Source organism: Octopus sinensis, linkage group LG19 (genome assembly GCF_006345805.1).
Source record: "Octopus sinensis linkage group LG19, ASM634580v1, whole genome shotgun sequence".
NCBI lineage: Eukaryota > Metazoa > Mollusca > Cephalopoda > Octopoda > Octopodidae > Octopus > Octopus sinensis.
The window spans coordinates 41,413,472-41,427,364 of record NC_043015.1 but is presented as its reverse complement, the minus strand read 5'-3'; the positions used below and the strand labels follow the sequence as shown (position 1 = coordinate 41,427,364).

The 13,893-nt window shown below is 37.9% G+C and overlaps 1 protein-coding gene across 1 annotated transcript; it reads right to left on the bottom strand.

Moving 5' to 3' along the window:
• Nucleotides 1-7,405: 7,405 nt before the first annotated feature.
• LOC115222211 (store-operated calcium entry-associated regulatory factor-like) lies at nt 7,406-9,082 on the bottom strand. Its single transcript, XM_029792362.2, has one exon. It carries the CDS (start codon nt 8,330-8,332, stop codon nt 7,430-7,432), a length of 903 nt encoding a protein of 300 aa, XP_029648222.1. The 5' UTR covers nt 8,333-9,082; the 3' UTR covers nt 7,406-7,429.
• Nucleotides 9,083-13,893: the final 4,811 nt, after the last annotated feature.

Below are 13,893 nucleotides of genomic sequence, written 5' to 3'. Positions count from 1 at the left end.
CCGACTTTTATACAGTCATTCGATTTTCCTGATTTTCATATATCTCCTTTTCATTTTTATATTTTGAATTTTTTATCCGATTAGATTGTAACATCGTTATATGTTGGGATGTCCATGTTCGTCCCCTTCTATATAAGTCTTCAATAGACAAATAAAGAAAGTGTAATGGACTAGTCCGCTTTCCCTTATATTTCAGTCCGTACTCCTATTGTAGAAAGAATTTCGATACGTGGCCAGCAATTTTGAAGGAAGAGATCATTCAATATCATCGATCTCCAGTACTTGAAAATTTTATCCGATATTTTGTTTTATCCCAACAGGTTGGGAAGAAAACAAATATAACACATCGTAACTTTTTTTTAATTTTTGGAAATTTCAGAAAATTCTGGTGAATTTGTGTTCTACACACGACGATTATGGGTAACGGGGGAAGGGGATTTACTTAAAATGCTCGAAATTTCAGACGAAATATCTTACAAACTATAGAATGTTCTCAATAAAGCCAAGAGAAAATGATTTTATAAACACATTCTACCAGTATACGAAGTTTAAAATTTTTTAGTTACCTAGAAATTATGTTACAAAGTGCCGTTCAAAAGGAAAAGACCCTTTTAAGTTTTAAACCCATCCCATCACTACCCATAAATTGTAAAAGTTCCACTCTTTTTCGAATTTCTATTTTTATTAAATCAGAGTTTAAAATACGGACTGTCCGAATTTTTTCCTTAAATCCAGCAATGGCCCACCTTCAAGTGCATCATCATTCCATTTAAGATGTTTATGGGGAGAAAAATACTGGTAAACATCAATACATGTCAGAACGGCAAAGACGCGAGGAAGGTATCAGGTAGTCGTGAGATGTGCTAAAAACAACAGTTACATCACCCTTAAATCACACACACAAAACAGTTGTTTTTATATTCATAACCATATAAATTCCCGTGTGTAGAAGACATATTCACAAAGCATTTTCTGAAATTCACCCCAAAACAAAAAAAGCTATGAGGGGTTATATGGGGTGATTAAACCAGAATTCCACAATTTCAGGCCATGCACCTACCGTAGAAAGAATTTAGTTGCAGAGCCAGCAATTTTGAGGTAGGGGCTTACTCAATACCGCCTGTGACTTTGTAGAGAATTGATAAGTTTTTGAATTGGACATTTTGTATGTTGCTCTTAGAGCCAAAGAACTGTCTTTGAAATAGAGATGCATATAGACTTAGATTGATTACATTGGGCAATTTTTGGACAATGTCACTTTTTCCCTTCTCTCTCTCTCTCTCTCTCTCTCTCTCTCTCTCTCGATAGATAGATAGATAGATAGATAGATACATCCTATCCTATAACTTAAAAAAACTCTTTTAATAAACGTCGGCTATTTTTGGCTGTGGTGTAGGGGAGGTGTGGGCTGAGTTGCATTGAACTTGAATGAGAGGGGTAAGGTAGAGGTTAAGTCACGGAATCTAAATTTAGAAATTTCCAAAGCAGTGGGCGTGGCTTCATGCAAGATGTCAATCGATTATGATGGACGCTGCATACATATATGGAAGTAAATTCACAGACACATGCATACATACATATATATATATATATATTACTCTTTACTCTTTTACTCTTTTACTTGTTTCAGTCATTTGACTGCGGCCATGCTGGAGCACCGCCTTTAGTCGAGCAAATCGACCCCGGGACTTATTCTTTGTAAGCCCAGTACTTATTCTATCGGTCTCTTTTGCCGAACCGCTAATGACGGGGACGTGTGTGTATATATATATATATATTATATATATACACACACACATACACACACACACACACATATATATATACACAGGCACACACACGCCAATACATACACACACATGCAACTTTTAGAGCGCTGAGGAAAGGAAAGGGAGGTGGGTGTGAGGAGTAGGTAGCTTGGATATTTTCGCTTTGACCGGCACATTTTTTAAATAATTTCTTTGTAACTAACCACTTTTAAACTTCGTATACTGATAGAATGTGTTTACATAAAACATCTTGGCTTTCTTGAGAAAATTCGGTAGCTTGTAAGCTATTTCTTGTTTAATTTCTTTTAACAAATTGTTGTTGACAAACAACAAGCAGAAATTGTATTCACCTCAATAGACGTCATTGATTGGTTGAAATTGCCGAAATGCAAGAAATTTAGTTAACTAGAAAATTCCGTCCATCAAAAAAAAAAGATCCGAAATTTAACAACAAATAGCTTACAAACTACAGAATTTTCTCAGGAAAGCCAAGAGAAAAACATGTTTTATTTTGACACATTCTACCAGAATACGAAGTTTAAGTGTTTAGTTTCAAAGAAATTATTTTTAAAATCTGTCAGTCAAAGCGAAAAGATCCCGTAGTAGCTTTAAAGAGGGAGGAAGATTGTGAAGTTGTGGACAGTTGTTCACATGTAGCAGTTCTGCTGGCCATCACACACACGCACACATACACACGCACACATACACACACATACATACACACGCACACATACACACGCACACATACACACGCACACATACATACACGCACACACACACCCACACACATACACGCACACACAAACCCACACATACGCACACACACACACATTCATATATAAAGCTGGTAAAAACCCCGAATGGAAGCAAGGAAAAGGAGAGGGTGTAATAAATTAATATGCAGTGGTAAGGGGATGGTAAGGTTATATAAGCTGTCGTTCAGATCGTCAACACCACCACCCTCTTCGTTCGCTCTCTCTCTCTCTCTCTCTCTCTATCTCTATCTCTCTTTTGTCCCGTTAAAGAAACAGGTGCAATCACTCAACGAGTTAACTGAAGCCAACGATTAAAGAATTACGTGTGTGTGTCTGTGTGTGTATCATTTTATTCCTTTACTAGCGATATCGCCCGGCGTTGCTCGGGTTTGTTTCGACCCTTTAGAATTGGAATTTTTGAAAAGTAAAAATTTGGCATTATCTAGCTTGTTATTCTCTTTAAGTGAACATTTTTCTGGTTGAAATACACCGAAAAATGGCGACACAACAGTAAAAAATTCGTAAAAAATAGGGATTTTCATAGAAAAAAAGCATCTTTTTGATGTAAATAATTTCTGGTGTTAACATGGTCCGATTTGAATTTTTTCTTCCACGGAAGGAAGAGCAAGCCTTCTTCTATCATACTCTCAATTTTGGTCAACTTGCGCCACAGGGTCTCGGAGGAGATAGTGTTAATTGAAGGCTACCAAATCTGCCATACACAGACAACTTCAGCTTTATACATATAGATCTGTTTCAGTCATTCTGACTGCGGCCATGCTGGAGCATCGCCTTTTAGTTGAAGAATTCGACCCTAGGAACTTACTCTTTGTAAGCCTGGTACTTATTCTATTGGTTTCTTTTGCAGAACCACTAAGTTACAGGGACGTAAACATACCAACATCAGTTGTCAAGCGATGGTGGAGGGACAAAGACACAAACACACAAATATATACATACACACACACACATATATATGTATACACACACACACACATATATATATATATATATTATATATATATATATATGTGTCTATATATATGTATATATATATATATATATATATATATATATATTATATATATATATTATATATATATATATGTGTATATATATATATATATATATATATATATATATATATATATATAAAGTTAATCCAAACATGAAAACACAAAGAGAAAGCACAACAACGCGAGGACGTGGAACAAATATAGTGTTATTGGACGCTCACGAAGGAAAGAAAGCAGGAGGATTCAACGTTTCGAGTGGAACTCTTCGTCAGAAACATAGGAAAAGGAAAGTCCAAGGAAGGGAAGACGGAGGAAAAAAATCGCCAACGGTACACACACGGTCACATTTTGAATGACCAGAAGGGAAAACATATATATATATATATATATATATGTACAAAGAGGTTCTTTCAGTTTCTGTCTACCAAATCCACTCACAAGGCTTTGGTCAGTCCAAGGCTATAGTAGAAGACACTTGCCCAAGGTGTGACACAGCGGGATTGAACCTGGAACCATGGGGTTGGGAAGCAAGCTTCTTATCACACACCCATGCATATACAGTAATCCCTTGACTATCACAGGTGTATATTCCCAAACCTCACCGTGATAGGTGAAAATCCGTGAAGTAGAAACAGTACTGTACTCTATATTTTTTTTCTATCATTTTTATAATTTGTATATATTTATTTTATTATAAATGCAAAACAACACTGCAGATGAATCGACAAAAGCTTAAAAGCTTAAATAATAAACCACAATAGGTGAACTGTGATATGGCTAGGGATTACTGGAGCTATATGGCAGACGTTTATCATACATGCATTTTACAAGATGACTCTAATAATGACATTGAAATGGTCATGGCTTGGAAAAGTTTGTCTCCTCCCTTCCAGTTTTACAAGAAACCCGAGATGCATGACAAGGCACAAGATGCCATTGACTCATGGCTGTAACTACGGACGTCCGGATCTTCTCTTCCCATTCTCTTGCAATCCGAAATGTAAAGTAATCCAAGCAGAGCTTCTGTTTGCAGGGCAATTCTACACAAACAGACATGTTCCAATTGGAAAAACGGTGATTTAGGAGAGTTCCAGTATCAATATGGCCAAAATACAGAAATCGTTTGGTAAAAGATTGCAAATACCACATCCAGTTGCAAATATCCTGGCGGGAATATAAAGTACTATGATGGAATCAACAATACACCATTATCTTCAAAAGCATTGTTTTTTGTTGTGTTTTTTTATGAAAGGAACTGAATCACATGAGTAGGGTCTTCCTCAAACCAATTGTTCTGAAGTTAATAGTTTGACAACAGAACTTTTATAAAAACTTCTTACAACAATGAAGACCTGTCAAAATATATTTGTAAAAACAAAGCCAAACTGTTGCATGAACAAAAAGTATTTTACACAAAAGGGTTCTTTTTTTTATCGAAGCCCTTTTTTTGTTTTTCCTGATGCCCTGCCAGGAACTGGCAAAACATTTGACGCTAAGCAGTTACTTACCAAAGTCTGACAGCAGAAAAAAATAGCTTTGGCTGTTACTTCTTCAGATATTGCTGCTATGCTACTTCCAGGACAAACAGCTCATTCTGCTTTCAGATTGCCCTTAAAAATTTAATTAACAATAATTTGGTTAACAATATACCAATTTGTAATATTAGTAAAACATCTGGGATAGAGCAGGTACTAATGAGGTCTCATCTCATTGTTTAGGATGAGTGCACAATGGTAAACAAAAAGTCTTCGGAAGCTCTGAATTGAAGCTTGCAGGATTTAAGAAATTCTAAAGTATTGATGGGTGGCGATACCACTGTACTACCAGGGGACTTTTGCCAGACTTTGCCTGTAATACCAAAGGGTACTAAAGTGGATGAGTTAATGGCTTGCTTGAAATCATAATATTTGTGGAGACGTATGAAAAGAAAGAGCCTAACTAAGGATATAAGAGTGACACTTTTGGGTGATGATTTGTCTGAAAGATTTGTTCAGAATTTATTGACACTCGGAGAAGGTCGGGTAACTCTTGATAGAAATAATTGTCCAGATACATCTCTAATTAGTACATCAGTTTCATCATTCAATGAACTAATAACAAAAGTGTTTCCAAATTTTCAGGATTACCAACAAAACCATATTTACATGAAAGGGCAATCCATGCACCAAAAAATATCATTGTCTGCAGGAGTGGTTGTGTGGTAAGTAGCTTGCTAACCAACCACATGGTTCCGGGTTCAGTCCCACTGCGTGGCATCTTGGGCAAGTGTCTTCTACTATAGCCCTGGGCCAACCAATACCTTGTGAGTGGATTTAGTAGACGGAAACTGAAAGAAGCCTGTCGTATATATGTATGTATATATATATATAAGTGTGTGTGTATATGTTTGTGTGTCTGTGTTTGTCCCCCTAGCATTGCTTGACAATCGATGCTGGTGTGTTTACGTCCCCGTCACTTAGCGGTTCGGCAAAAGAGACTGATAGAATAAGTACTGGGCTTACAAAGAATAAGTCCTGGGGTCGATTTGCTCGACTAAAGGCGGTGCTCCAGCATGGCCGCAGTCAAATGACCGAAACAAGTAAAAGAGTAAGAGTATAAAACAATATGCTATTCAATTGCAAAGATCTATAAATCTTTAGTTTCAATTTCAGATCCTATAGAGGCTGTCAACTACCTGGTCAAATTCTTTGGAACTTCCTGGGCTCCCATCAAACCACTTCAGAGAGCCCCTACCTCTACTGGCAACAAAGGGCCTCTCCCTTAGAGTGAAAGGCAGATTGTATGATGCCTGTGTGCGAACACCGATGCTATACAGCAGTGAAACATGGGCTGTGACAGCTGAGGACATGCTTAGGCTTGAAAGAAATGAAGCCAGTATGCTTCACTGGATGTGCAATGTTAGTGTACATGTTCAACAGAGTGTAAGCATCTTGAGAGAAAGGTTGGGCATAAAAGGCATCAGATGTGCAAGCGAGATGACAGCTGCAGGTCTTTGATATTGTGTACTGAAACTGAAATATACCAGTGAGTTTCTCAACAACAGACAGAAAACACCTGGAGTGTTATATTAAAAACTTATACTAAAAAATTAAAAAAGATTCTAAATTATGCTTTGCAGGTACCTAGGTGTTCCATGTTGGTGTAATAGTGCTTTAATATTGTTTTAACAAAATACGGCGAGCTGGCAGAACCGTTAGCACGCTGGGCGAAATACATCGCGGTATTCCGTTTGCCATTACGTTCTGAGTTCAAATTCTGCCGAGGTCGACTTTGCCTTCAATCCTTTTGGGGGTCACTGAAATCTCAGAGTTACAAGGTAAATGCATGATTAATTTAAAACAACAGCATCCTCATCGTTTAAAGTCCGTTTTCCATGCTCGACTTTGATTCCTCATAACTTTCTGGAAAATACATGATTTTTTTCAATGAAATTTTAGAGATGCATATTTCAAGAGTGTAGATGGAGATTACCTGAATAAAATTCTTGTTTCGGATCATTCTCCCCCCACCTGACATTTTGACTTTGTTAACACCAATTTCTGTAATTTGTTTTTTTTTTCAGATTCATGTTTAAAACATCAACTTTACGTATTTCTATAAAATATAGTTTTAAAATATACATTTTAAAGAACGAGTTATGAGGAAGTAAAGTCGCGAGGCGGTTAAATAAGCTGAAAGACCTCTAAAAAAGAAAGAAAAAATTAAATGTCACGATATTTGTAATGTACACCATCGAAAACATACCTCTACAAAATTTCATTTTAAAAATCTGTAGCATTTATAAATTACGAAGGAACAAAGTTGTGGAGCCTCAAACTGTAATTATGCCATTATGGTTTGCAAAAAATCGATGTAACAACAAGCAAAATTAGTAGAAAACTATTTTATTTTATCGCCGTGTTGTACCGCCGAAACCAACTGCAACCCTTGAGTCATCGTCGTCACTCGAATCACTGGAAGACACATAATTATGCGAGGCCTGAGAAGTTCCGAACCAGTCGGACGGATGATGGTAATCACTGGAATGGTGGTAACCAGGGGAAGTGTCGCAACGGGAATAACCAGTCTCTTTACCGAGGACGTAACCCAACACACCTCCGGTTCCCATACCAGAAAAGAAACCCGGTTGTTGAGAGTCCTCGAAACTATGAGTGTTTTGTTGCGGGTAATACTCCGGCCTGAAGCCGTAGGGTGGTGGTGGATCTCTCGGGTAAGTTCCGGGTGGCATTTCACCAGAGTTATTTGAATTTGTAAACACTCGGCACCTGTTATTATTGCGGCTGATGCAGAGACGATATACGAGTAAAATGCAAAGTAATACACAAACTATCCAGATAATTTCGCCAAACTCATAACCGGAATTAACAGAACGGTGAGAGCTTTTCGAAAATCCGCCCGAGTGTTTACGGTTTGTGTTTATGTAGTCAATTTCATATTCCAAACCACAAGATCCTGCAAGAATATAAGGGTCATTGGGGTAATCGTAACCTTCACAAGACACAGCAATCTTTCCGAAACGATATTTCTTCTCCATGTCTGTTTCGCATTTCCATTGAGCATCAAAACCGTCCCATCCTTTGTTGTGACACTGGACATTCTTGGGGACGAACCTATGACAACCTGCCGATCCTCCCGTACATTTTAATTGTGGAACTGGCGAAGATCTTCTCGCGGTGGTCATTTGGCCTTGAGTTAAAGTTATGGTTTTAATGTCTCTCAATAGCACCTTCCTTCCTTCTGTTTCTTCCAAACATATTAACAGACATATGTAAATTATATAAAAGATACTCATCACAACCGTATTCTGTATTCTTCTTTTCTTCTTTACCAAAGATAAAATATTTCGTTTTGTTGGTTGGTTAGTTTGATTTTTAAAAAGCTGAGCAAGAAACAGAAGCAATATACCTTTTAGTGTTTCCTAATTAATCAGAAAATGTTTCCGGAAGAGAGAATACCGAAAGTGAAACACTGAAAACAGGAATATAAATGAATAAATGCGGATAAAAAACCTCTCTCGGTGGTTGTTCCGATCGTAATTAATAACACCTGCTTCTTCTTTAAATCACAACCTGTCGTCTCGTCTCAAAAGTGGAAGAACACTGTAAATAATAACGTAATCTTCGATATGTAAAAAGACGGGGTGGTCACAGCTGGAATGTTTTTGATCGTGGGTCAGCTATATCGTGTCCGACCCGGGGTTAAACAAAATCAGCAGAAGCTAGCTTTAACAGTTACACTTTGTTGTGTATTCTCTGAAATTTACCGATTTTTTTCTAATAACGACAGGTGGCCGTTTTGTTTATAGTCAAAGCAGAAACACGTGTCACTTATCGGTGTTTTACGTCGGAAACTAAACATCATTGATTTCCGTGGAATATTTCTCAGATCGAGACGAGGGCGAGGTGAGGCGGGGGACGATGACCAAGCGAAGCGGGTGGAGGCCGCAGAAGGAATATAGTCGCCCTTGTCATTAATGCTGTAATTATAATAAATTACCTGTTCTTTGTTTGTTAATAAATTTTAACTCATAAGGTGGTATTATTTCGGTTTATGATCACGAAATGAAAGCGGAATTATTGATACCATCCGACAATATCCCCGTGTTGTATAGGTACCCTTCACCCTTATATTTTATTATATTAATTTTTTTTTGTAAAAATTTAACCAGACTCCCACATTTTCCACAAAAAAGATTACATTTTTTGCCGAAAAAAAAAGTTTTTCAAATTTTTAATTCTTCCCTCAACCACACCTTTTTGTTTTTTTACCTTTTTCGATTTTTTTTTACCTGTTTAAAAATACGAAGATTACGATTCTGAATTTAAAAAAAAATTTTCTAAAAATTTCAATTCTATTTAATGCTGATTTCTTACGATAATTTCTCCTTTCCTTTTGGGATCATCATCATCATCATTTAACGTCCGCTTTCCATGCTAGCATGGGTTGGACGATTTGACTGAAGACGGGCGAACCACATGGCTGCGCCAGGCTCCAATCTAATCTAGCAGAGTTTCTACAGCTGGATGCCCTTCCTAATGCCAACTACTCCGAGAGCATAGTGGGTGCTTTTTACGTGCCACCGGCACGAGGGCCAGTCAGGCAGTACTGGCAACGGTCACGCTCAAATGGTGTTTTTTACGGGCCACCTGCACAGGAGCCAGTCCAGCAACACTAGCAACGACCTTGCTCGAATGTTTTTTCACATGCCACTGGCACAAGTGCCAGTAAGGCGATGCTGGTAACGATCACGCTCGAAAGGTGCTCTTTATGTGCCACCAGCACAATTGGGGGGACACAAAACTCTACTTGTGAAGACCTATTGAGGCAAGTGAGAATCAAAATCGATCAACATCAATGGAAATTGCAGCTATGATACCAGTGCCGGTGGCACGTAAGAGAGCCATCCGAACGTGGCCGTTGCCAGCGCCGCCCCAACTGGCACGTAAAAAGCACCATCCGATTGTGGGCCGTTTGCCAGCCTCATCTGGCACCTGTGCCGGTGGCACGTAAAAAGCACCCACTACACTTACGGAGTGGTTGGCATTAGGAAGGGCATCTGGCTGTAGAAACACTGCCAGGTCAGACTGGGCCTGGTGCAGCCTCCATGGCTTACCAGACCCCAGTTGAACCGTCCAACCCATGCTAGCATGGAAAGCGGACGCTAAACGATGATGAAGATGAAGGGATGAAGATCACAATGCACTGCCTGGTATGGAAATTGAAACTGTGATCTTATGATTGTGAGTGCAATGCACTAACCATGAGGCAACGAATCTTCACCAAGTGAAATTTTAGTTAATTAAAATGTCTTCGTTTGGTACATTGAGTAAGCCAAGCACTTTCTTTACTGTTGTTAGAATTTCATTTCAATTCCAACATCACTCTGAGGTAGAGGGTTCGATTTTACCTTTCATTATCCATCCGGGAGAATTATGTTCTTGATTCAATACAGAATAAAGACAGAATTACATTAAAAAAAACAAAAATAAAAAGGGTTTTGCGAGAGAGAGAGAGAGAGAGAGAGAGAGAGGAAGAGGGAGTGTGTGTATGTGTGAGTGCATCTATGCGTATATGTGAATACATGTGTGTTTGTGTATGTACTCGTGCACACACACACATAAATATATACATTATCCAATAACATAACACGGAGAGAATTTTTTCCTTTGTTTTATATTTATCAATTTTATTTACAATTTTTATTCTTTTTTACGTTTTTTTTTTTTTTGCAATTAAAAAAAATTTCTCTCAAGAAAAGTTGAGAGATAACAAGAACATCATCAGGATAACAATCATCAACATCATTATAATCAATTTCAACAGAGTTAATTAGTAACATGTTGGTTACACAGCAGGGAGCCAAATATTTTAGGGAAACTGTTGTGTGATGGGAACATTATTTTGGCCAAATAGTCTTTTGCCCGTTCAAAGCATTTTCATAATTTTGCCCTTAAACATCTATGTTTATATGTTTAGATGTTTAGTTAGCCCTTGTTTTATACGTTCTGAGTAAGCTTGAAAAATATGGGGTATATATGGGGATAGATATGATGCATGGATGCTAGGGAACTATTTCTTGCATATCACATGTGGTACAGAAAACAGACAAAAGAATGTGTCATATATGATGCATGAATGCCAGAGAAATTTTTTTGTATGTCACATGTAGTACACAAGACAGGCAAAAGAATGTGTCATATATGATGCATGAATGCCAGGGAATATTTTTTGGATATCACATGTGGTACACAAGAGAGGCAAAAGAACGTGTATCATATATGGTGCATGGATGTCAGAGAAATATTTTTTACATATCACATGTGGTACACAAGAGAGGCAAAAGAATGTCATGTATGATGCATGAATGCCAGAGAAATATTTCCTGCATATCACATGTGGTACACAAGACAGGCAAAAGAATGTCATGTATGATGCATGAATGCCAGAGAAATATTTTTTGCATATCACATGTGGCACACAAGACAGGCAAAAGAATGTGTATCATATATGATGCATGGATGCTAGGGAAATATTTCTTGCATATCACATGTGGTACACAATACAAGCAAAAGAATGTCATGTATCATGCATGAATGCCAGAGAAATATTTTTTGCATATCACATGTGGCACACAAGACAGGCAAAAGAATGTGTATCATATATGATGCATGGATGCTAGGGAAATATTTCTTGCATATCACATGTGGTACATGGAGCAGGCAAAAGAATGTGTCATATATGATGCACGGATGTCAGGAAAATATTTCCTGCATATCACATGTGGTATACAAGACAGGCAAAAGAATGAGTATCGTATATGAGGCACAAATGCCAGAGAAATATTTCCTGCATATCACATGTGGTACATGGAGCAGGCAAAGTGTTGAAGTTGGTAAATTCTTCAAAAATCTTTTCCTAGGGGTCATTGGTGGATGGTGTAATAACAGTGTCTTTCGATAAAGCTGAAGGCATATTTTTAAGGGCAGGGGTAGAATATGGGTGACTGAACAGACCTCAGTGTATTACAGGTACTTTCTGAGCCTGAATGGAAAAGTCAACAATGATGGAAATTTGCCAGACTATGGTTTGTGAGGCAACAAGCTAGATAACGCAATACAATTAGACTGATATTTCTGAACAGGGGTCAAGAACTATTAATAGTGAGAGCAAATTGCAGGTGAATAAGGAGCTGGTTGGGGTGGGGGTGGGGTATCTGTGCTGAGATAAAATATCAAATCTTTAATTTTACAAATTCACAAATGGTGAGCTGGTAGAATCATTAATTTAACTGGTATTTTATTTTATAGACCCAGGAGGGATGAATGGCAAAGTTGAACTTGGCAGGATTTGAACTCAGAATATTCTAGCCAGAACAAATACCACAAAGCCCTAACGAGTCTGCCAGTCGACCACCCTCAATAATTGTTTCGAATTTAAGTACAAAACCATCAGATTTGAGGGACAGGTGTTTAGTCGGTACTTTTGACCCCCAGTACTTGACTGGTACTTTTTTTATTGACCCCTAATGAAAAACAAAACCAACCTTGACAGGATTTGAACTCAGAATGAAAAGAGTCAGCAGAAATACTGCAAAGTAATTTTTTCTGATGCTCAAATGATTCTGCCACTCTAACAACAACAACAACAATAATTCTTTCTAATTTTGGCACAAGGCCAGCAATTTTGAGGAGAGGGAGCAAATCAATACCATCTGCCCCAGTATTTCACTGGTATTTCATTTTATCAACTTTAAAAGGATGAAAGGCAAAATTGACTTCAACAGCATTTGGACTCCTACTATAGGCACAAGGCCTGAAATTTCGGGGAAGGGGGCCAGTTGATTACATCGACCCGCCCCTCCCCTAGTACACAACTGGTACTTGTTTTATCGACCCCAAAAGGATGAAAGGCAAAGTCAACCTCTGCGAAATTTGAACTCAGAACGTAAAGACAGACAAAATACCGCTAAGCATTTCGCCCACCATGCAAACGATTCTGCCAGCTCACCACCTTAATAATAATAATAATAATAATATTAATAATCTTTTCTACTCTAGGCATAAGACCTGAAATTTTGAGGTAGGGGGCCATCGATTAGATCGAAACTTCTTGGCAATAATAATAATCGGTGGGGTATGGTGGTGGTTGTATTGGGTATGCTGCCACCCCTAATGCCACCAAATTTAAAGCAGGGGTATAACAAAAATTTTCCATTAAGATTTCTGATTAAATTAATTAGTAAGGTTAATATTTATAACGAATTTGCCATTTACGATGGGTTTGCAGCACACACCTAGCACACCCGGAATATACAGCCCTGATAATAAAATTCCTTTATAATATAGGAACAAGGCCTGAAATTTTATAATAATAATAATAATGAAATTATTGTATACAGTGCTCAGGTGCACCACAACTTGTCAAAAGTGCATATAAAGTATATGCAGTAATGTACAAATGTCTGGAAAGTGAACAGTGTATGAGTCAGATACATGCTTGCGTGTGTATAAAGGGGAGAAAATCAGGTGTAGTGTTGGCGAATCTCAGGAAGCATGGAAGTTTTGAAGGATGCAGTGCTCCGACAACTAACAACTGATGCTGGCAGTTTGTTCCATGCTTCAGCAACTCTTAGCGGGAAAAAATGTTTCCGAGTGGGGAGTGGAGTTAGTTGATTACATCAACCCCAGAGATCAACTGGTACTTATTTTATCGACCCCAAAAGGACATAAAAGGCAAAGTCAACCTTGGTAGGATTTGAACTCAGAACTTAAAGATGGACGAAATGTTGTTAAGCATTTTATCCAACGTACAAATAATTCTGCCAGCTTGCCATCTTGGCAATAATAATAATAA

What these genes read in the sequence shown, in the direction of transcription:
- LOC115222211 (XM_029792362.2), bottom strand. Translation starts at nt 8,332, where the DNA reads ATGAGTATCTTTTATATAATTTACATATGTCTGTTAATATGTTTGGAA.